At 45.2% G+C, this 24923-nt stretch overlaps 1 protein-coding gene and 1 long non-coding RNA gene across 2 annotated transcripts in view; both read right to left on the reverse strand.

Annotated features, from left to right (window-relative positions):
* The window catches only part of RCC1 (regulator of chromosome condensation 1), a 30318-nt gene extending 8481 nt beyond the window's left edge, over window positions 1-21837 (reverse strand). The window contains exons 1-6 of the mRNA XM_082245771.1: window positions 21763-21837; window positions 6720-6805; window positions 5724-5914; window positions 5450-5629; window positions 2137-2233; window positions 1510-1632 (exon numbers count right to left, since the gene is read on the reverse strand). Of these exons, the coding sequence (XP_082101897.1) occupies window positions 1510-1632; window positions 2137-2233; window positions 5450-5629; window positions 5724-5914; window positions 6720-6798 (670 nt within the window). The 5' untranslated portion in view covers window positions 6799-6805; window positions 21763-21837. The remainder of the gene's footprint in view (window positions 1-1509; window positions 1633-2136; window positions 2234-5449; window positions 5630-5723; window positions 5915-6719; window positions 6806-21762) is intronic.
* LOC309546218 overlaps window positions 1-24923 on the reverse strand; it is a 1099142-nt gene that overhangs the window by 1051539 nt on the left and 22680 nt on the right. The window lies entirely within an intron of this gene.

Below are 24923 nucleotides of genomic sequence, written 5' to 3' on the forward strand. Positions count from 1 at the left end.
GGGAAAGGAGGAGCCTTGCCCTTAAGAGAATACGCCTTCACCATTGTCTGTCTGATCCATCTAGAGATGGTCGCCGCAGATGCAGCCTGACCCTTACGGGGTCCATCTGTATTCACAAACCGAGTCTGACTTACGAAAGGACTCAGTCTCCAGATACACCCGTATCGCCCGAACCACATCCAAGCAATGCAAGGCAATTTCCGTAGGATGTGAAGGTTTCGGACAGAGTGAAGGAAGAACTAGGTCTTCATTCAGATGGAAGTCTGAAACCACCTTAGGAAGAAACGAAGGATTAGGCCGTAACATCGCCTTATCCCCGTGTATTACCAGATAAGGAGAGCGGCAAGATAGCGCCACTAGTTCAGAAACCCTGCACGCAGAGGTGATAGCCACCAAAAAGGCAACTTTCTATGACAAGGTGAACAAGGAAATGTGTCTTATGTTCTTGAAAGGAGATTTCTGAAGAACCGATAGAACCAAATTAAGGTCCCAAGGAGGTAACGGAGACCTCCTGGGGGGAGCCAAATAGAACTTCATGGAGTTTGCTAAGACCAGGCCACTAAAACTAAAGATGCAACGGTGAGGCCAGGGGTAATAACCCAGGGACCCCACCCCCCTGGGCATGTGAAAGCATTTGGCTCTACCTGGTCACTCCTAGAGGGAGGGGCATATTACCCATCCATCTATGATTTAAAGCAGCAGCTACGTCTGTCGGTGGACGAAAGAGAAAGAAGGTTTAGGTAACCCATCTTGTCAACGTGTGTTAATTAAAACAGTCACAAGGTAATCATATTTAGGTAGTCTTGATCCTGTTTAATCAACTACTTAAAACACTAAGCAGTAATGATTGGTAGCCAGGAACCATGTGATCTGCCTAGGTTTGGATTTTTAGCAAGAAAAATAATTAAAAAATATTTACATGCAAAATATGAGATTTGGTAATATTTGCATGAATCCCACTAATTCAGGTAAAGTGCAATTTTGAATGACTGACTTAGAATTTAAATTTCTGCCGTCCTCTCTCAACTTTACATCGAACGATACTTTAAATTTGATCTGTGCAAAAAGCACATTACTAATCTTTAGGGGCCAATGTACACGGACAAACTTCGAAGCAAGTCAAATGTATGCTTTCAGGAGCTTCTCTGCACCTTACCATTACTCCAAGAGTTGCTTCTGCTTTTAACTGATTTGAAGTAGAAATGCAGTTCCAACGCAAACAAATCAAACGTCTCCGTAGGTAAGCCCCAAGTTATACAGAAAACATTTGCAAAACTGCTCCTTTGGAAGCAGAAAGTTCCTGAAAGCTTTGCCATTATCTGTAAACATATTGGGTGCTTATGACACCATGTTTTCAATATAATGAATATAAAGGGAAAAAAATGTAAAGTATAGGGGCACTGTGAGTGTTGCAGTGGATTTGGAATGTGGCTTTCGTGTTTTCCCCATTTTCATTTCTTTGGAACGAAATTCACAGCAACAATTTGAAGTTTGCACAAATTTCCCAACCTAGGCCCTTGCGTCCTCCACGGTTAGTAAATCTCTCAGGTACACGGCCCAGCTGTCCCTGTTCGCCACATCCTAATGTGTACAGATCACCGTCCACGGTAAGCATCACAAGGTGGTCATTTCCTGAGAAGGGGGGGGAGAAACACATTCAAAAAGTTACATTAAAAACCTCTGAAAAAAAAAAAAAAAAAAAAAAAGCTATTCCTTAACTAAGTTTAGTTTACATTATAAAGGTGTATGATGATTATCAATGTAGTGCAAACAGATACAGTATATTGCACTATGTCTATAAACCAACACAGTAAAATCAAAGAAGCGGAACTTCACCTTAAAGGTTCCTAGTTTTAGCAGGTACCTGCTCCTACCACCTAGGTGACAAACAAAGTTATCCACCCCCCAACCTTCTGGGACAGGTCACAGAAGACTGCAGGACCATTCCCAGTTTAGATTCAGCTAAATGCACACACACAGGTCAATAGCAAAGGTTAGAAGCTCTAATCTCATTAACTACAGGGTACAAATCTGGCCATATGTACAACATGTGCATGAAGCAGAAGTTTCTCCACCACAAATTCTTGCTAGCAGAAGCCAAGCTGCATTTATGAATAAGCCTTTTAGTCTACTCACCTGATGCTATTTTCACTACAGGAGCATCTATTTGGACCTGTACTGGAACCATACTCTTCTTCATAGGCTCCAGTAACCCAATAACACCGTTGTTATCCTATTAGCAAATAGGAAAATAAACAAACAGTTTTAAGCAACCATGACACTACATTTTATACATTTTTCCTAGTTATTCTAGGAAAGAAGGTAGTTTCCACCTTAGATTACCATTATTACCTATAAGTATCATTTATACAAGACACATTGGATCAATTGGTTAGAGAGTTTTTTTTTTTTTTTTATTAAAAACGAAAAAAAAAAAACACCACCACCACCACCACCATGGACTTTTCCCCAAGAGTGGGTGGGTTCTGCCAAATAGGGCTGGTGGTTACCTCATTAAAAAGGAGCTAAAGTGATCAAGCTTTTACAGCCATCACACATGCGCAGAGATGTCCCATCAAGAGTCGTAATAGGAGCGAAGATGGTGCTACAAATATATGGCTGCATATATAGTGGGGAAAATAGATTTGATCCCCTGCAGAATTTGTAAGTTTGCCCACTAACAAAGAAATCAAGGATCTATCAATTTTATCATGGGTGCATTTTAAAATGATAGTGACAGAATAACAACCAAAAATCCATAAACGCATAAAACAAATGCTATAAAATAGGTTGCAGTTCAGCGAGTAAAATAAGCATTTGATCCCCAAGCAAAACTTGACTTTGTGCTTGCCAACCAGGGTTTCTCCACCAAGAACTGAGGTAAGATGTTTCTTGTAGTTGGGGACAGGTTTCCACACATCTCGGGAGAGATTTTGGTCCACTCTTTACAGATCTTCTCTAAATCGTTAAGGATTCTTGGCTGTCGCTTGGCAACTTGAAGTTTTAGTTACTTCCATAAATTTTCTATAGGATTAAGGTCTGAGGACTGACTAGGCCACATACATTTTCTATGGGTCTGAGGACTGACTAGGCCACATGACCATAATGTGCATCTTCTTGTGCTACTCCTTTGTTGCCTTGGCTGTATGTTTTGGGTCATTGTCATGCTGACAGACCCATCTTCAGTGTTCTGGCTGAGGGAAGAAGGTTCTCAAAGATTTTACAATACATGGCCCCATCCATTGGCCCCTCAATGAGGCAAAGTCCGCCTGTACCTTTAGCAGAGAAACGGCCCCAAACAGGATGTTTCCACCTCCATGCTTGACTGTAGGGATGGTGTTCTTAGGGTCATAGTTAGCATTTTTCTTCCTCCAAACATGGAGAGTCGAGTTAATGCCAAAGAGCTGAATTTTGGTCTCACCTGACCACAGCACTTTCTTCCAATCCTTCTCTGAATCATTTATATACTGTATGACTGTACATGTGCCTTCTTGAGGGGTACTTGCCATGTTTGGAGTAAGAAAAATGCTGACTATGAATCTAAGAACACCATTCCTACAGTCAAGCAAGAGGGTGGAAACATTAGGTTTTAGGGCTGTTTCTGTGCTAAAAAGGTACAGACCAACTTTGCTGCATTGAGGAGCCAATGGGCCATGTATTGTAAAATCTTGGATGAGAACCTTCTTCCCTCTTCCACACAGAAGATGGGTCTTTCAGCATGACAATGACCCAAAACATACAGCCAAGGCAACAAAGGAGTGGCACAAGAAGAAGCACATTAAGGTCGTAGAGTGGCCTAGCCAGTCTCAAAAGCTTAAACCTATAGAAAAATTATGGAGGGAGCTGAAACTTGGAGTTAGCAAGTGAAAGCCAAGAAAACTTAAGGAGTTGTAAAGGCAAAATTTATATGTATTCTATGCATGAAGATAAAAAGTCTTCTGTGTGCTCCCCCCCTCATAATCAGGAGAGCGAGAGAGGATGGGGCCAAATGGCAGCTCCGTGTCTGAAGGGACAAACGGAGCTGCAGCTCAGCTCGGGTGCCCCCCTAGCAAGCTGCTTGCTGTGGGGGCACTCGACAGGAGGAAGGGGCTAGGAGCAGCAAAGAGGGATCCGAGAAGGAAGATCCAGACTGGCTTGTGCAAAACCAACTACACAAGAGGTGGTGAGTACAACGTGTTTTTTTTTTTTTTTTTTTTAAATAAACACCACACACGCACAACTTTACAATCACTTTAAGGATTTAGAAAAAGAAAGATCTGTAAAGAGTGGACCAAAATCCCTCCTAGGATGTGTGCAAACTGGGTTACTAACTACAAGAAATGTCTTACTCACATTTGTATCATGTTTTTTCTGGATTTTTGGTTGATATTCTGTCTATATCATTTAAATTACACCTATTTTTTTGCAAGTGGGCAAACTTCCAAAATCTTCAGGGGGATCAAATACATTTTTTCCCCACTGTATATGCAATATTGCCCATTAATCAGTTTGCCTTCACAGTAAAGTATGTACATGGTTTCCCAAATACCCTTTAAAAAAAAAAAAAAAAAAAAAAAAAAAAAAAAAGTCTAGAAACGTGGCAACAACCAATGCACATGCGTAGATTATTGCTGTCACTACTACCAGGGCTGGGCCAAAAACAGACATTACGAAGTAGTGATGGATCCCAACTGTAGTGACGGCCCAGCCAGGCAGAGTCAGGGTAGCTGCTGACTTAATCAAGACACTTACCTGTCCTGGAATCCAGCGATGTTGGCATCCCATCCGATATTTCCATTGGCTCCCGGGTAGCACGTCCAGTGACATTAACTTAGAAATCTGCCACTGTAATTTAGGGGAGGTAGGCAAAGCATGTCGGTAAAAAAAGTATGTATAAGCAGTTTCATGAGAGCCCACAGATCATTAAGGGTAGAAGGTACACAACTAAAAAGCTATCCTAAGTAAAAAAATGTAAACTGCCAGGGTTGGGTTTGATTGACAGGCACCACCTCTGCTCAGATTATCAATGCCTGTTGCAGACAGAAGTGTTTACAGCAGTACTATGTTAAAGATGCGTGTCAATAGTGGCTGTTATGACAAAAAAGGTCACCACCACAGTGCATACACTACTATAGGCCAGGCATAAAGGAGTGCAAGCCTGGCTCCCCCTTTAACTCCTGGGTGAGCAGGACACCTCTGGTCAATAGTGCACCAACGCACATGACCCACCTCACTGCCACTACCCTCCAAATGCATCAAACACACTTGCACTGGACACCGCTGCACCAACATGGACTCATGCTTTTGACATACACTGGCTGCTACTGCACCAGACACATTTTCTTGTACTCGCTGTCACAGGCTCGGATGTGCACTCACTGCTACTGCCACCACTTTTATATTAAACGCTTATATTTAAGGTCTATCATGATATGAGCAAGTGAAGGGCTAAGAAATGCTGGTTGCATACCCTGAATGAGCCAAAGATGAACACTCTTCCATCTTCCGTCAATGCAGCAGTATGGCTATCCCCTGCTGACACCTGTACAACTTTTTCTGGGAGCTGGACTTTACCAGGTTCTGTTTCTGAACCCTCCTCTGATGTGTCCCGACCAAGTGCCCCTTCATCATTACAGCCAAATGTATAAATCTGTGAAGTCACAAAAGAGTATACACATAAATAAGGAAGGGTTGAACAACAAACTTGCTAGGTAGTTGTTGGGTCAACAATATCAGAAACTCACACTGCCAGATACTGCAAGACAAACTGTGTGCATTCCCCCAGCCTCGGCCTGTACGATTGGTTCTTCAAGCGGTACACGTGCTGGTTTCTTTCGTTCCATCACATCTTCCCCAAGGCCCAACTGACCCACATCACCTTGTCCAAGGGCAAGCACCAAACCACCAACAGTGTTGTGAGAGCCATGAGTGACCACTTAAAAAAGCAAAATACATGTAAGGACCAAAAAAAAAAAAAAAAAAAAAAAACACCCCACACCAACATACACAAAACACGTTATTCATTTGCCCCCCTTAATCATAAGAATATATGCATAAGCATGTAGGAATGTAGGAGTCGGTTTGCTTTTTTCCAGTTTAGCCTGATTGCTAAATGGAAAAAACAAAAAACCATGAACAACCACATTTAGTGTAAGTAGATAAAAGGATTAGGGGACATCATGTCTAGGCTGAGGGTTGACTTGAATTGCGTTACAAGTTTACAACACTTGCTTGATATAGCAAAATCTGAGTAGTTTTATTTCCACTACTGAATCTGCAGTTAATAAAATAGCCTGGGACATCCATTGCACTTTATATTTAACATAGCTTATGCATTCTTAGGATTAGTACATAATTTGGCATATGCCTATAAAGCAAACAGCAGAATCAAGGCAGCTATAGGTGAGCTGCATCCTAATTGCAGGCCACTATAAATATATCACAGCAACAACACAAAAACAGTTCAACCTATTGGCACCAATGTGAAAACCAACAGAACAAAACAAAAAAAAAAAAAAAAAAAAAAAAAAAAAAGTTGTCCTTTGAATCTGTTCTTGTGCGACTCTAAGTGGTGAGCTAGCTTTGACTCGCTTTAGAAAACACAAATGTGAACTGATCCTTGTAAAATGGCAACTCTAACAATAGCCCAAGCACTATCCAGCCAAAATCACTTTAATGAAAGTAATACCAAGACATGCAAGTTCATATACAAATATATTGTGCACGGTTTTCATACTTACATTTAGCTTTTTTAACCTCAGGAGTACCATTGCTTTCTTCAGCAGGAACGCTCCTCTTTAAAGGTTTCTTTCCACGCATTGTAGGACTTTTACAGATAATATTTCTAAAGGCAATAAAAGTGAAAAAAAGATACCATTAATGTCTATAAATTTCTGCCATCGTACAAGCTTTTTGCTTATACACAGTATTCCGTCATTTGCAGGCTGCTTCCATTTAGTTTTTTTTTAGCATGAAGCTTGCATGTTTGTTATAAAAGCCTGCAATTTATATAGAAGAGCAGCAAGTTCCATAGAAGAAAAAAAAAAAAAAAAAAACCCTACAGAACATACCAGTGCATTCCATATATAGAAAATCAAAATGTTAATTTCAGTAACTCAATTCAAAATGTGAACCTCCTAAAGATGCATTACACTGAGTGGTATATTTCTCAAGCATTTCTTTAATTTTGACGATTATGGTTTACAGCTAGTGAAAACCTCCAAAAAAATGCAGTATCTCAGAAAACTAGAACATTACATTAGGACCAAAAAAAAAAAAAAAACTCAACACCCTCAAGGAAGGCCCCCTTAAACAGCAGCATGCAAAACTTTGCAGCCAAAAAGAGGCATCTGTAGATGCCAGCACATCCACCTTATAAAATTTTTTGAAGGTATGAACAGACAACCAGGTAGCCACCTTGCAAACCTGAAGCAAAGGAAGCACTAAGCGCCCGAGTAGAATGCGCCTTAACAGGGAAAGAACCTGACCCTTAATTGAATAAGCCTGCACACTGTCAGATCCATCTGGAAATAGTAGCAGCAGATGCAGGCAGCCCTTTCTTTGAGCAAATTCCTTAGGATGTTTTGGCTTAGGACACACGATGTCCTCATTTAAGTGAAAACTGGAAACCACCTTCGGAAGGAAGGATGGATCCGGACAAAGTACCACTTTATCCCTGTGAACCACCATATAGGGAGAATGACAGGACAACGCCGCCAGTTCGACACCCTGCATGCAGACGTAATAGCCACCAACAAGGCCACCTTCAGGGATAAGGTAAGCAGGGGAATCTCCAGTATACTTTAAAAAGGAGGTTTCTGAAGAACCGATAGCATCAAATTAAAGGTCCCAAGGTGGTAATGCAGATCACACCGGAGGTGCCAAATGTCGCACCACCTGGATGAAGTTACGCACCAGGGAATGGGTGGCTAATGGCCTTTGGAAGAAAACTGTCAAGGCTGAACCCGACCCTTGAGAGTACTCAAGGCCAACTTTTGACCAACTCCCCTTTGAAGGAAGGCCAAAATCCAAGCCACGAATAAGCACGAGGGGGAGCTCCAAGAGACTCACACCACGCAATATACGACTTCCACGTACGATGATAAATCTTCCTAGAAGTCGCTTTAAGCAAAGTGGGAATCACTGAAACAGACAATCCCCGTCCTTCAGCACATGGCTTTCAACAGCCAAGCCGTCAAAGCCAGCGACCGTAAAGCAGCATGGAAGATTGGCCCCCCGAGACGGTAAATCCTCCAAGAAGCGTCTGCGACTAGCCTGACCAGGTGGGAGTACCAAGCTCAGCGAGGCCAGTCCGGAGCCACAATAATGATCGGAATCCCTTCTGCCTTGATCCTGTGAAGAAGTCTTGGCAGCAACATGAGGAGGGAGGAAAGGCATACATCAGCCGATACTGACCCCATGAGGCCACCAGCGCGTCTGCCAGAGGGTCCCAGGAGCAAGCCACAAACCTCTGCACTTTGTTGATCCGAGACACCAACAGATCCACATCTGGAGTGCCCCAATGACGGCACAGCTGCCAGAACACCTACAGATGGAGAGGCCATTCCCCTGCATCCAAGGCCGGTCGAGGTAATCTGCCTGCCAATTTTCCACCCCTGGAATGTGAACAGCGGAGTGAGCTGGAACAAAGTTCAGCCCACTGAAGGATGCCTGCCATTTCCAAAGCTGTAAGGGTTGAGCCAACAACCTGCCGAGAACCCCTCCCCACCTGGACAGACTGGCATCCGTGGTGACAATCATCCAATACACAGGGAGGAAGGATTTTCCTAGCTTGAGCATTGGGGACCAAAGCCACCATACCAGGGACTCCCTGGTCACCTGGATCTGGTTGTCCAGGGAACTTGGATTCTTGTTCCATATGGGAAGGATTTACTTCTGGAGGATCCTTGTGTGGAATTGAGCAAAGGAGACCTCCCCAAAAGGAGGACACCATCAGTCCAAGAACTCTCATACAGGTCCGAAGGGACGACCATTTGCTGGACAGCAACAGCTGAACTACGGTCTGGAGTTTTTGAAGATATTTAGGAGGAAGAAACCCTGGCTGAAGACGAGTCCAAAGTCAGGCCCAGATAGTCCAGTCTCATGGAAGGGACCAAGGATGACTTCTGAAGGTTCAGAATCCACCTGAACTACTCCAGAGTTCTCATGGTATCTCCAATTTTTTTTCCAGCACCGTAGGAGACTCCGCATGTAGAAGAAAATCATCCAGGTAACCCAGGACTGATATCCCTCGCTGCCTCAACAGCGCCAGGACCGGAGCCAACACTTTTGTGAAGACCCGAGGAGCAGAGGCGAGACCAAAGGGTAACGCCACAAACGGATGATCCTCTCCCACAGCAAAACAGAGAAACCGTTGGGTGTCCTGCACATATTGCGATGTGAACGTAGGCATCTCTGATGTCCATGGAGGCCAGGAAATCCCCCTGATGCAAGGAAGCCACCACCGTGCAAACTGATTCCATCTTGAATTTTTGAACTTGCACGAAGCAAAAGTGCCTTTAGGTCCAGGATCGGACTCACCTTGCCTTCCTTCCTGGGAACTGTAAACACATTTGAATAAAAACCCTGAAAACATCCCACGCATGGAACCGGAACTATTACATCCTGTTGTATCAGATCCTGAACTGCCCCAAAGAAACCCTGTTAGCGATCCGGGGACAGTCGCACATTGGAAGAGAAAAACCTTACCGCTGTATGGATAATGATCGAAACTCGATTTTGTAACCAGACCGTATGACCTCCTGAACTTATTTGTCTGGTATCCAGGACAGCCCCAGGTCCGGAAACCAGCAAAGACGCCCCCCCCACCCCAGACACGGCGAGGGCGCAGCTTCAGGCCAAGGTGGCCTTGTCCTCCGGTCTGAAGAAACTCGATTTTTTGATTGTCAGACCAGAGTCTTTAGGAACCGCCCGAGGGAATCTTGCAGGGCTTCGCCTTATCGACTGACCCTGAGGGACAAAAAAAAAAAAAAAAAAAAAAAACACACAAACATGTGCTGAGGAGGGGGGACCCCGTCTGCAACGAGGGTCCTTACCCTTGTTAGCCTGCGGGAGGGAGGTACTCATAACCCGTGAGACTTTTTAGAATGTCATCCAGAGTAGCCCCAAACAAGCGATCACCTTGAAAAGGTAGATCAGGAAAGGCCTTCTTTGAAGTCTGATCCGCAGACCAGCACTTCAGCCAAAGTATACGCCGGAGGACCACTGCCGAAACCAACAGTCGGCCCAATATGGGAGCAGTATCCAGCGCGGCATCGCAAACAAATTGCAGCCCCAGCATCAGCTGGTACAACAGCTCCGCAAAGGCAGAGGGGGAAGTTCTTTCCCTTCCAGGTCACGGCATAGTAACTTAGCCCATTCAATCAAAGTTTGCGAGATAAGGGCAACCGTGAACACCGGTCTTAAAGCAGACCCCGCCAGGGAGTACATATCGTGGGCCACAGACTCTGCCTTGTCCGCCAGATCCTTAAAGGACAGGGAATCCTCCACTGGGATTATGGTAGCTTTATTCAGTCTCGAGACCGGTAGGTCCCCTGTAGGTGGCACAGTGCACTTCTTTATAAGGGACTACTCAAAAGGGTAGCAGCTAGCTTAGGCACCCCAGGGTCCCATTTGAGCATGGTGTCAAAATACGTGGAAAAGGGAAAAACCTTTGCCGCTCTGAATGGCTTGCGAGTGCCAAACGTAACCTGTGCCTCCGTCGCATCCTCCATTTTCACACACAGATACAACCAGTGCATCCACCAGCACCTTATCTTGTGCGGCAGTGGAGGTAGAAAGGTCATCCTCCCTGTCAGAGGAGAGCGGGCGCAAGTTCGCGGGCCCGGCAGGGAGATCGGCATCTGCAGTGGATGAGTCAGACATCAGATGAGGCAGGGGTAGGCGGAGGCAATTTCTTAGCAACTCTAAAGGTCACCTTCACCCGGGACACAATCGATTCCAGGACCGCCGAAATGGCATCTATAGACAGCTGGGGTCCGGAAGGCCCTGCAACCTCCTTGAGGGGGGGGTCAGATGGGGACACATGATCTGTAGGGTCCATGTTGCACCAGGGGAACCCGTCAGCAAAAAGGTAAAAAAAGTGACTTTTATTGTTTTTTGTTAAAAGCGTCCCCCCCCCCCCCAGGAGTCCAAAGCGCACTGGAGAGACCCCCAGCAGAGAGAGAGACCCCCAAGAGAGACTGTACCGAAGATGCACCAGGAGGCCCAGAATGTCTGCACAGCACGTGTTAGCAAATATCTCAATCCAAAAGGGGAGAATCTGAGAAACAGCCCAGGGTATAGGAAGGGGCTCCATCCACAAAATCGCCTCCAGGAACTCCCATTCTGATTCCTATTAGAGAAGGCCACCGCAAAGATCTCCTCAGCACATGGGGCTACAAGAAAATGGCATCCTGCAGAGCAAATGAGGACCCTCATGGGGACCCCTCAGACTCCAAAACGGGAACGACCGTTCGTCCATCGCCTCACCCCCTGCCCCCACATCCAGCCTGAATCGTGGTCCCAGCCCCCGGGAGTAGGCTCAACAGCCCCCAGCAGTGAGGGGTGCTTAACAGGACAGAGAGAGACCCGGGAACGTGGCCTGCGTCCACCCCAAATTCCGCCAAGGGAAGAGAGGGGGGAACACATTTACTCATACAGGAACAAGTGGGCTCCATTTCCCGACAGAACCCCTCTCCGCCGAAGTGGGGGGCTTTCTGCCAAATAGGAATGCTGCGACTCGGGCCTAGACCGGTCGTGTGTGACCTGGCGAGACATTAAACTCGCGGGGTCAGTCCCCGTCCAGTGGGACTATGTCACGGCCGACCCAGCGCGGAGCTAAGGTCTGCGCAAGCTCGTTGGCCAGCTGGGGTGACCACTGGATCTATACACCCAGCCTGTCGCCCAGGTCCAGCATAGTTGCTTGTAGATCTTACAGGAAAAAACCCAGAGAAAAAGCTAAACAAAAAAACCCAACAACTGCCAGGATCAGAGATCCCAGCAAGGAACTAGGTCCTTACTCCTCACTAGGCAGATTAAAACTGATGCAGGAAGTGAGGGTATACCTCCCCTGGGACTGCCATAGGCGTAGCCAGAACCTTTCTGCCTCGAGTCCTACTCCTGTAGGGGGCAGCAAAACCCTACTGATATGCATCAGAGACTGCATCCGTCAATGAACGAAAGAAAAAATGACTTTTAAATATAGAAATGTTGGCTTACTGAAAAGTATGTCCATGTACAGTATGCACTCAATACTTAGTCAGGGCATCTTTAGCATGAAACACTGCATCAAATGGGCATGGCATGGAGGGGGGGGGGGGGATCAGCCTGTGGCACTGAGGTGTTATGGAAGCCCAGGTTGCTTTGATAGTGGCTTTACGCTCATTTGCATTGTTGGGTTTGGGGTCTCATCTTCCTCTTGACATTACCCCACAGATTCTCTCTGGGGTTTAGGTCAGGTGAGTTTGCTGGCCAATCAAGCACAGTGACACCATGATCATTAAACCAGGTATTGGTACTTTTGGCAGTGTGGGCCGGTGCCAAGTTCTGCTGAAAAATTGAAATCAGCATCTTCATGAAGCTTGTCAGCGGAGGGAAGCATGAAGTGCTCTAGAATTTCCTGGTAGAGGGCTGTGTTGACTTTGTATTTAATAAAACCAACACCAGCAAATGAGATGGCTCCCCGAATAATTCTAATTTTCTGATGCACTGAATTTTGGGTTTTCACTAGCTGCAAGCCATAATCAAAAAATAGAAGAAATGCTTGCAATGTATCACTCTGTGTGTAACTCATCTATATAAAAAAAAAAAAAAAAAAAAAAATATAGGAGTTTCACCTTTTGAATTGATTACTGAAATAAATTAACTTTTTTTAAATATTCTAATTTTAGGAGAAGATGCACCTGTAGGCACCTAAAAATTGTAATACGCAAAGAGCAAGATTTTTTCTGAGGTATTCAGCTGCAAAAGTTAGGCAACTATACGGTATCAGTTGGGAAAAAAAAAAAAAAAAAAGCTTGTAAACTTACTTCACACAGGGGCACACAGAAAAGGAGGAGCCTGGGACAGAAGATGAGGTTTGGGGCTGCACAGGCAAGTATAAAGTTTAGGTTAACCATAAAAAAAAAAAAAAAAAAAAAAAAAAAAATCAACCTAGCAAATGTCTTCTGGGTCCTTGCAACAGTGAGGCTTCAGAGAAGGGGACAGGAAAGCAGCAGCCTTAGCTCTGGACCTGATATCATAAGGAATCAGACATACCAGCCTGACCAGAAGCAAAGACCTGTGATCTGGAACACAGGAGTTGTTGCTACCAACAGTGGGGCGGTCACAAGTATAAGTTAACTCAAAAAACAAAATCAGCATTTCTTAGACTGGAGAGACTTAGTATAATCCTGTGTTGACAGATCATCATCAAGTTGTGTCCCTCAGATGAGACATAAAAATTTAATTTTTAAAGAAACTGATTGTACTTAATACAAGATTTGATCAAACTGTTGGTCAGGTTAGAGGATCTAACTGATTTAAATCAAAATTAGCCTATTTCTGTCACACCGAATGATTTACTTCAACAGAAAGATAAATTAAACTGGGCAAATCTATGGTCAAGCACTAACAGCTATGTGTAGCCAGCATTAGGTTTCCCTTTAATTTAACAATTACAGTAGATCAGCTACGTTCACCCACAAGTGTGTGTTTAATATGTAAACAGTAGTTTTTTGAGCAGGTGCAGGTTTCTTTGCCTTACATTATAAAACCAGTTAGGACAGCGTCGGATCACGTTCTGGCAAATACATTTTTTTTTAGCAAGAAACCTTTATACTGCAATTGCTCATTTTCTAAAATTTCTAGTTGCCTGGCTGTTATGTTAATACACTAGCTTCAAAAGGGCCTGAGTCAATGGCTTGAAACAAGATTAGGAAAGTTTGCGATGGTAAAGAATTTATCAGCATACTTGTTCCAGGTCAGTGCTTCAGAAGTACTAAAGCTGGTGTTAGAAATGGATGCTCCGTCTTGCACAGCTTTTTTTACTAGGCTTTGAGAGCAGCTCCCAGCATAGACTCCTGCTGAAGCTGAGAGGAGAATGGTTCACAGAGAGCAGCCAGAAGCACTACCTCCTGGAGGATCGTCCTCTCAAACCCTTGATTTGAGAAAAAGTCCAAACGGTAATACGTCATGAAGGTGTAAAAACAACCAGGTAACAGCCCGAACCTGCTCCGGCGTGGTGCCAGCTCTCCTCACACTAGATTGCCAAGGCTCTAGTCTAGTTGAATGAGAAGCTTGCATGATCTGATAAGTTTTGCAAATTGCCTGTCCAATCCACCTAACTATAGAAGATTTAGAAGCCGGTTTTAGTGAACACAAATGGTTCTCAATATTCTGACATATTTGGTAGTTTCCGAGTAGGCTAACAGACATTTTCGAACATCCAACAAGCTTAAAGCGGAGTTCCACCCAAAAGTGGAACTTCCGCTTTAGGGAGTCCTGACCCCCCGACATGCCACATTTGGCATGTCATTTTTTGGGGGGGGGGGGGGGGGAGCAGGTACCTAGTTTTGACAGGTACCCGCTCCCACTTCCGCTCGGAGCGCCGCTTTAAGCTATTCCATGTTTCCGGAAGGATGGCAATACAATCTCATGCGTCCTATGAAAGTTAATAATTTTAGTAAAAATCCAAGGTCAGGTTTTCAAAATAATGCAGTCATCAAAAACACAAAAGGTAGAAAATGCCCATAGCTCGTTGATTCTTCAAACCAAAGTAATCGTAAATCAGAAAAAAATTTAAAACTGCAGGATCCTCTAAAATAAATTATATATATATATATATATACACACACATACACATACATATATACATATCCCCTACTATATATATATATATATATATATACATACACACACATATATATATATACACACACACACACACACACACACACACACATACAGACACCAGCAGCGGCATGAACTTTCAGCATGCTGAGAGCCAACTCCTGATCTGCCTCAGCATGGAAAAATTGCCACTGACCCACCAAAAAAACAGTCATGCTGAAAGATGTTACAGGCAGCATCACGTTCGCCACGGCTTCTCCAGGACCTTTCAAGTCTGTCACATGTGCTCAGGGTGAACCTGCTCATCTGTGAACAGCACAGGGTGACAGTGGCAGACCTGCCAATTCTGGTGATCAATGGCAAATGGATCTCCACGGTGCCGGGCAGTGAGCATAGGGCTCACTAAAGGACGTCTGACCCCAAGACCACCCTCATGAAGTCCGTTTCTGATTTTTTGGTCAGAGACATTCACACCAGTGGCCTGCTGGTGATCATTAAGTAGGGCTCTGGCAGTGCTCATCCTGTTCCTCCCTGCAGAAATGAGCAGATACCGGTCCTGATGATGGGTTAAGGACCTTTTACTGGCCCTATCCAGCTCTCCTAGAATCTCCTCCATACTCTTGAGACTGTGCTGGGAGACACAGCAAACATTGCAATGGAACTTACTGATGTGCCATCCTGGAGGAGTTGAGCTGCCTGTGCAATCTCTTTAGGATCCAGGTATCGCTCATGCTACTAGTAGTGGCACGGACTCTAGCCAAATGCAAAACTAGTGAACGGCAGAAAACATGACTAGGGGGAAAAAAAATAAAAAATGTCAGTGGCCTTAACTTGTAAAACTAATTCCTTTTTGAGGTTGTCTCATTGTTGCCCATTTAATGCACCTGTTAATTTCATTACCCCAAAGCTGCTGAAACTGATTAACAACCCCCTCTGCTACTTAACTGACCTTTTCAGTATCCCAGGAGTTTAATGGACTTGATGCTATACTCGATTAAAAAGTGTAAAATTTTTTTTAGCAGTGTATAAATCCGCCAGAGATCTGAGGATCAATGCTCCACATCCCATGAAAAAATAAATCCATTTCTTTTGCGCACACACATCCTGGATTTTAAAGGCACCCTAAAAATCCGGTTTTCTGTGTATATACATTTTTAGCAATAGTTTTCTGTAAAGGCTAAATTCATCCTTGGAACATGTAGCATATTCTCCATCCATATTCAGGGTGGAATGTTCAATGTGCTCCTGCCTCCTCTCCACCTGATTTTATCTCCCCCATGACAGCAGTCAGAGGATCATCTCCCCCCATCCACTGTCACAATTTAGAAACTGTGCAGAAGACGAGTCCTGTGACTGAATCATCGAAAAGCTCAGCCTGCGACAGCTCGTAGCTATCACTGAACAGTGTTTTCACCACTTCAGCCCTGGAAAGGTTTTACCCCGTCTGACCAGGCCATTTTTTCAATACGGCACTGTGTTGCTTTAACCGACAATTGCGCGGCCGTGGGACACTGTACCCGAATAAAATTGATGTCCTTTTCCCCCACACAGTGCTTTCTTTGGTGGTATTGGATCACCTCTGCGGGGTTTTTTTTTTGCGCTATAAAAACAAAAGACCGACAAGTGAAAAAAAGCGTCGCTCCCCCCCCTTTCTGCTATAAAACATCCAAAAGCACCATCACTGTATAAATGACACTGGTAGGGAAGTGGTTAACACCGGGGCAAAGGGTTAAAAGAGTTCCCCTATGAGTGCTTTCTAAAAGGTGGTGGGGGGGGGGGGGGGGGGAGTAATTTGTCCCAAGGAAAGCAGAGATCCATGCTTCTGGTTAGCAGAAACACAAAATCTCCATTTTACTCTCTGGCAGAACGGCAGTCTGCCTTGTGTACATAGGCACACCGCCATTCTGCCTCTCCACAAGCGATGGGTTCCCGTGGGACATCGCGGACACCGAATCCGCTGATTGGCTCCTGCAGTGCACGCACACCAGAACATCACGTATAGGTACATGATTTTGCGCTTAAGGGCCGCCCCACTGCAGTATATGTACGTGGGGCGGTCCTTAAAATGGTTCAAAATCTTAGTAATGACAGACTTTACAGAAAACCTTTTTACTGGCATTATGAAGTATTTTAAAAAAAATCTATCCTTGGCTATACATATTGGCAATGTTTTGGATGAATGGGGAAAGGACCAAACCATGTCACTTCCTGTCATGTCACTGGGACACAAAGTTAGGGAAAATGTCATCAATGAGAAACAGATCCAAAACTTGATTCCATTAAGAAAAAAGGACGAGTGAGACTCAGGATTTTACCGGTTTCCACACTTAGAAGTGTCAGACATTTTTCCCCTACTACTGCTCCCCTGGCTACCGCAAAATTAGAGTCTGTAAGAAGCTCCCAGTAAAGACATGCAATATGTAAACGGTCCGTTCAAAACCCTTTCTATGCAGTTTCTGATGACCGGCCTGTACCCTCTGAAGCAACAATTATTTGCTACTATCTGACAGGAGGGGAATTATTATTATTATACAGGATTTCTATAGCGTCAACAGTTTGCGCAGCGCTTTACAATGTGAAGGAAGACAATACAGTTACAATACAGTTCAAAACAGGAGGAACTAGAGGGCCCTGCTCGTTAGAGCTTACAATCTAGAAGGGAGGGTCAAGTGAAACAAAAGGAAATAACCGTGGGGGATGGGTTGATGGAGAAAAAGGAGGTACATTTGTTAGGGGTTGGTAGGATAGGCTTCTCTGAAAAGGAGGGTTTTCAGAGATCGCCTAAAAGCTAATAGAGTGGGGGATAATCGGACAGATAAGGGTAAGGAGTTCCATAGGATTGGAGAGGCTCTGGAAAAGTCCTGGAGGCGAGCATGGGAGGAGGTGATGAGTGAGCTAAAGAGCAGGAGGTTTTGAGAGGAACGAAGAGAGCGATTAGGTTGGTATTTTGAGACGAGGCTGGTGATGTAGCTGGGGGCTAGGCTGTGGATTGCTTTGTAAGATGTTGTAAGTATTTTGAATTTAATTTGTTGGGTGAGCGGAAGCCAGTGGAGGGCTTGACAGGGAGGAGCAGCGGACACTGAGCGATTGGTGAGGTGGATGAGTCTGGCGGCAGCATTCATGATGGATTGAAGGGGGGATAGCCTGTGTAAAGGTAAGCCAATGAGAAGGGAATTGCAGTAGTCGAGGCGCGAGATGACCAGGGAGTGAACTAGGAGTTTTGTTGTGTCTTTGGTTAGAAAGGGGCGTATTTTGGAGATGTTGCGGAGGCCGAGGCGGCAAGATTTGGACAGCGATTGGATGTGTGTAGTATTCAACTATATTCTATTCCCTTAAAAAATTCTCTGATTTCATAGATACCTTTCCTTTACAACAGTGTCATACGAGCCCTAAAATGGCTGACTAAACCATGATTGTGCCACCACCATGCTTTACCTATGGCACAAGACAGTCCTGGTCGTAAGCTAGGGACGGTGTTCGCCACACGTAAAACTTATCTGGTGGTTGGGAACAGTGTGAAGCTAAATTAATTCATCAGGACCACCGTACAGTCTTCCATTGATCGGTCCACAATTTATGGATGTTGCATCACCCTCTCCTCTTCTGAGCATTAATATCGGTCACTAGTGGCTTGGCAATTGCAGCTCTTGCCCGTGAACATTTTACTTAAGCTGGATACACTATACAACTTTTGTTGTCAGATTTCCTTTAGATTTACCTTTTCTATGTAGTGCAAGGGCCTGCCTGATCGCATACAATTTGAAAGTGTTTAGGTTTCACCTCATATTATATGGTTTTGGTAAGTCTAAAGGAAAAAATCTAAAGAAAATTGGATAGAGTGTATGGACCTTTATCGAGTCTCCTCTGCACAATTTTTGTGGACACGGGCTTTGGAAGACAGAGATTGAGCACTAGTCACTTTTGCAGCAGTTGTTTCCTTAAAGCGGAGTTCCGCCACCCCCTCCAAAAATTAAAACTCAGCAGCTACACATACTGTAACTACTTACTTTTAATATTAGGACACTTACCTGTCCTGGAGTCCAGCAATGTCGGCACCGCAGTCAATGTTTCCATCGGCTGTCGGGTGCTGCCCCCGCCGTTGCTGGTAAGGGAACCCGGCAGTGAAGCCTTGCGGCTTCACGGGCGGTTACCTACAGCGCATGCGCAAAGTGCGCTTCGCATTCCTTTTGGCTCAGCGGCAGAAGGGGGCCGAACTTACAAGGGATGGCGCCGAATCCCAGAAGTGGTGAAGGCTACCTGTCAAAAACAGGTACCCCCCCCCGAAAGGTGCCAAATGTGGCAGCGGGGGGGGGGGGGGTTTGGGGGAACGACGACAAAAGAGCGGAAGTTCCACTTTTGGGTGGAACTCCGCTTTAATCCAGGTCACAATCCTGCGCATTGTCCTCTGATTAGTTGACCATGTTGCTGGCACTTATGCTCATCAGACGACATCTTCCCAGAAACTGTATATGCCATCATAGACTTTGATACTGTACCATACGTCACAGAAAATATATTGGCAACCTTAGTCACAGAGGCACCAACAGTTTGCCATCTTTATTTAAACTCCGTAAGCACTGACATGACTGTCTGTACTAGTAGCAGCGCACACAGTGAATGACAAGTGAGGCTTCCTGTCAGCTAGGTGTCTCATCACGCAGAGAAAGCAAAAAAATATAACATCACTTCCGCTTTCAACACATCACTTTCACAACTGCAAATCATGTAGTGTTTCCATATTTTTGTCCAACCCCGGTATAATTAGTAGGGTTTTAAAGTAACTTCAAGCAAAACATTAAGCTTCTAACAAGCGTGCAGAAAATGTTTACTTTGCTTCAGCAGACAAGTGGCTTTAATTTGACCTTTGTAAAACCTGTCACTGGTGTAATAAAAAACCTAAGCCTAGGATCAGATTTGGAGCCGAAAGGAGAGTTCACAGATGCTGCATGTGCATTTAAGCACATTAAGCTTATGAATATTAATGGTTTCCAGTGACCAGAATATTAATTCTATTAATGAGCAAACGCTAGCCTTTTTTGTGCTTTTTTTTTTTGTTTACCTTTTTCTAATACGCCTGTAAACACCTACAATATTACCAAAAGTATTGAGACACCTGCCTTTACACACACATGGTCCATAAAAGACATGGATGAGTGAGTTTGGGGTGGAGGAACTTGACTGGCCTACACAGAGTCCTGACCTCAACCCAATAGAACACCTTTAGGATGAATTAGAGCGGAGACTGCGAGCCAGGCCTTCTCTCCACCATCAGTGCCTGACCTCACAAATGTGCTTCTGGAAGAATGGTCAAACATTCCCATAGACAAACTCCTAAACCTTGTGGACAGCCTTCCCAGAAGAGTTGAACCTGTTATAGCTGCAAAGGGTGAGCCAACCCAATATTGAACCCGACAGACTAAGACTGGGATGCCATTAAAGTTAATGTGCGTGTAAAGGTGAATGGTAATATAGTTTACATGTCTGTTCAGTTGTTTGCTCCATTTAAAAAGCACTGCTTTCTGGTCTAATGCTAAATCTATAGGCAGCCAGATGTAAAAAGATTTGCGCCCATTTACATCAGACTACCTTTGATCTATGACGTTTAGTGCCGGTCCACACATATGTGATGCGAGACATTGCGTGTGACTCGCAGCACACTGCTCTGCAAATCACATGCAATGTCTGAGTTGCGAATTTAGCCATACAGACAGTATGGCTGAATTCATATTGCATTCGGACCAAAGTTGCACAGGACCCTTTTTTTTGGGTCCGCACCAAAATTTGGATCACATGGGTGTTCACATTTATGTGATCTGATTCATGTCCGACCTGACAGTTCGCACTGCGATATGCAAACTGATCTGGGGGTGTCATTAACTTTGTATTGACATCCTCAGCAATTCGCATATGGCAGTGTAAACTGCTTGCGAGTTGAATGTGATGCGGGGAACCCACAGTGGATTCGCAGGGTTCCCGCACCGCATATAGGTGAACCGGTGTTCCATGAGAATAACCCACCCCGTGATAAATTCCTACCCTCACCACTTCCTGAGAGGAACAGCTAAGCAGCGTAGCAGTGTGCATGCTCACAGCCCCGGATAGGTAATGGAACAGCTGAGGAGCTGACAAGTGCGCATGCACGGAGGGTATGAAATGATCACAGCAATGTGTGTAACGCGGCGGTTACATTAAAACAGCTGTGCTGCAACAGGAGTCACCTCTGCTCCTATCCCTGTGACTTCCCTGATCTTGGCTAGTAAACATAAAAGCGGTGGCGGGTGTATGAAATCCAAATGAACAGAGATCTCGGCTCCGTGATTTATCCGTGCATGCGCACTAGTCAGCTCCTCGGCTGTTCAATGACGTAGGTGCACCGGAAGTGACGAGGGTAGGCATTTTACGGAACACCGGCACTTTGGTCTGAGAAAATGGAAAAAGATGCAGTTGGTGGGCCAACTTCATATTGAGCCCTACAGACTAAGGCTGGGATGCCATTAAAGTTCATGGCAGGCATCCCAATACTTGGTAATATAGTGTATATGTGTGCATGGACACACATGTTAACAAAAGGTACTTTTAAAGGCTAAAAAGCAATAAGAAACACCTGTAAAAGCAGAATTTTTAAGCCCAGCATGCTTGAGGCCTAAAGCACCAACTCTCTGAGGTGACAACACCCGATTCAGTTCTATAAAACACACAATTCTAAGATAAGCTTAAGTGTGGCTTTAAATTAGGAACATGAGGTAAACGGTATACCAGAAGCTACTTGGTGCAAACAGAACAGTCCCAGGGGAAGGAAATGACACTACAGCGGTAATAGGACATTGGTAGGGCAACAAATTACAACCACTGCCATGTATACCCCTCATACCAGAGGCCTCCCTCTTGGAAACGTGTCGGCTTCCTTGCTGAACACACACGCACTCTAACCGCCCTCAGTGACTAGGCACTAACCTCCAAGCACGTACTTCTCACCAGCTTTCTTCACCTCTTCTCCGCGCGCGACTCCTTTAAGCAGCTGTTCAACACGTGCGGCGCCCGGGTGACGTCAAACTAGTTGCGACAGCCTCCACTCTGACAAGTCTGAGGCGCGGAGATATCACGTGACCAGCGCGCCTTATGCGTTGTGTTAAAAGATGAGGAGGAGTGCTCTTGGCTGCGTGTTAGAGACAGCCACGCAAAGAGCGCTGCACAGTCAATGTAGTTATGTTACAGTGATATGGTGTTATATGTATATGGCGTCTGTCGCCTCTAGCTTAAGCCCGCGCATTCCTTGTCGCTGCGGGTGACAGGCGCTCCACTCGTTCGGCCAACACAGCGGCCTGCACATTCCCGGATGTGAGGCGAGGGGGCGCTCTATGCTTGTACTGTGCTCTCGCTGGTTTCTAGTCTTCCACAGCACGTGGGACCGGTGAGATTGAGCATCGTTAGGTGAGGAGAGGACACCGGCTGTGGTGAGTGAGACACTAGCGGCTATAGCAAGGAAAGGAAGGGGCTTATTAGTAGTAGAGTTTACTGTATGGTCTATAGATAGTCACTGTACACACTGTGCTCCTTCTTTCATCAACACTGTGTATGTACACAAAGAGGAGACATGTCTAACGGGACAACAAAGTCACTTAAACTCCTACAGGAATGTATGTTTATATGTATTATGGTTACATTTAGACATGTGTCTATATCTCCCTTGCCTCCAAAACCAGATGTATGTTTAGATCGTACTGCTGAAGCTACTGATAGGCCCCTTTCACACTGGCTTTTTGATCAGGTCCATCTATCAGTTTTTCAGGCGGACCTGATCGGATGCTCCATGCACCCCTATGAAGTGGCCAATGTCAGCGGTGAGATGTCCACTGACACCCGCTGCTATCCGATCTGATCCTGTCTGTGAAATCCAGACGGATGGAAACCCTATTTTCCATCCATCTGGAGGATCGAATGAAAAGTATAGGCGGTCCAATTTCATCTGATCTCCCTTAGAGGAGAGCGGGGATCTGACAGCACCATCTCAGCACAGTGAGCTGGGATGGGACCTGTCACCCGCCTGCTCAGTGGCGATTGGCAGATCGATCCCCGCTGAGCTAAACAAAGGTTGCCAGGTGAAAGGACCCCAAAGAAATAATGTCTCCTCCTCCTTACCGCTTGTTTTAACCCCATGCACTTGCAGCGCTTTCCTGTTTGCTTAACCTCCCTGGCAGTATGATTATGTCCAGATTTCTGTGCTAAAAGCGGTACAATGTTTTGCACTGAAATCTTTTGTTTTTACATTTTAGAACTCGCCTTCCCCTGCGATTCCCCCGCTGTTCTCCTGCTGTGTGCTCGGCCAATGCCGGCACCTGTCTTCCGTTTTCCTTCCCTGCGAGCGTTGCGACGCAGGGAGGTGGAACCGGCGGCAATTTCAAAAATGTAAATACACTAAATGAAATGATACAAAGTTGTGATCCTAATGGATCACACTGTATCATGCCATTTCACTACAGGATTGCACCTGGTGACTTTTCCAGTGTCCTGCCTGTTCTTTTCCAGTTCTTTGTGCCTGGAAAATTGAGAACGACCATGGCGTCCAAAAAGCGTTTTTTGCTCAAAAGCGCTTTTAGACGAACTTGATAACAGCAACAGCGAAACAGAGTTACTTGAAGAACTGAGCGATAGCGATTTGTGGGAAAATTCATCATCGGGTACGGAAAGTGACGACAGTGATGATTCTGATGTCTCTTTCTGGCACATAGCTCCGTTGGAAATTCTGAAGAATCAGTTGCTATACTTCCCAAATTCCACGAGCTATGTGCCAGAAAGAGACACGAGAATCGTTGCTGTTGTCACTTTCCGTACCTGATGACGAATTTTCCCACAAATCGCTATCACTCAGTTCTTCAGGTAACTCAGTTTTGCTGTCGCTGTTTTCCAGTTCGTCTAAAAGCGCTTTTGCGCAGAAAAAAAACACTTTTGGACGACATGGTCATTCAAAATTTTCCAGGCACAAAGCACTGGAAAAGCACAGGCAGGACACTGGAAAAGTATCCAGGTGCAATCCTGTGCTGAAATTGCATGATACAGTGTGATCCGTTAGGATCACAGCTTTGTATCATGACATTTAGTGTATTTACACTTTTGAATTTGCCGCTAGTTCCACCCCCCTGCATCGCAACGCTCGCAGGAGGGAACCGGAAGGCAAGTGCCAGCAATTGGCCATGCACAGAGCGGGGAGAGACAGTGAGGACAGTGGGGGTTGGCAGGAAAGGTGAGTAACATTGCGGGGTAATCTCAAGTGTGGCTCGGGGTTACCGCTTTTGGTACTGAAAACCCCGAGCCACACTCGGGAATACCACCAGGGAGGTTAAATGATGCTGAAGTTGGTTCCTTATTCAGCCAGCTTCTTATTCGACTTCCAAAGTTGGCTTCTTATTTGTCCGGCTTCTTATTCGACTGCCAAAGTTGGCTCCTTATTCGGCCGGCTTCTTATTCGACTGCCAAAGTTGGCTCCTTATTCGGCCGGCTTCTTATTCGACTGCCAAAGTTGGCTTCTTATTCGACTGCCAAAGTTGGCTCCTTATTTGGCCGGCTTCTTATTCGACTGCCAAAGTTGGCTCCTTATTTGGCAGGCTTCTTATTTGACTGCCAAAGTTGGCTGCTTATTTGGCCGGCTTCTTATAGAGGAAGTAAAGTCATTTAAAAAAAACGAGAAAAAGAAAGCCCTGTAAAGAGAAAGGCATAATGAGCTAGTATGCATCGCATACTAGCTCATTATGAAGTACTTGCCTTAAAACGAAGCCCCCGCTGTGCCGCCCCCTCAGCGACAGGACGGCCGACGTGTCCGGCCGTCCTGGTTCGCGACCTCCGGCCATCTGATTGGCCGGAGGCGCGATTACATCACTCAGGCGGGAGCCGACGTTCACGGCACTGGCCTCTGAAGGAACGGCACGGGTGGCCGTTCCTTAAGAGCGCAATGCGCCGATGACGTCATCGGCAGTATACACTGTAAATATCTCCTAAACGGTGCATGTTTAGGAGATATTTATAGCACCTATAGTTAAGCCTATATTAAGGCTTACCTATAGGTAAAAGTTTGTGAAGAGGGTTTACACTCTTTATTCGACTGCCAAAGTTGGATCCTT

The sequence above is a fragment of the Pelophylax lessonae genome, assembly GCF_965119305.1.
Source record: "Pelophylax lessonae genome assembly, chromosome: 2".
Lineage (NCBI taxonomy): Eukaryota > Metazoa > Chordata > Amphibia > Anura > Ranidae > Pelophylax > Pelophylax lessonae.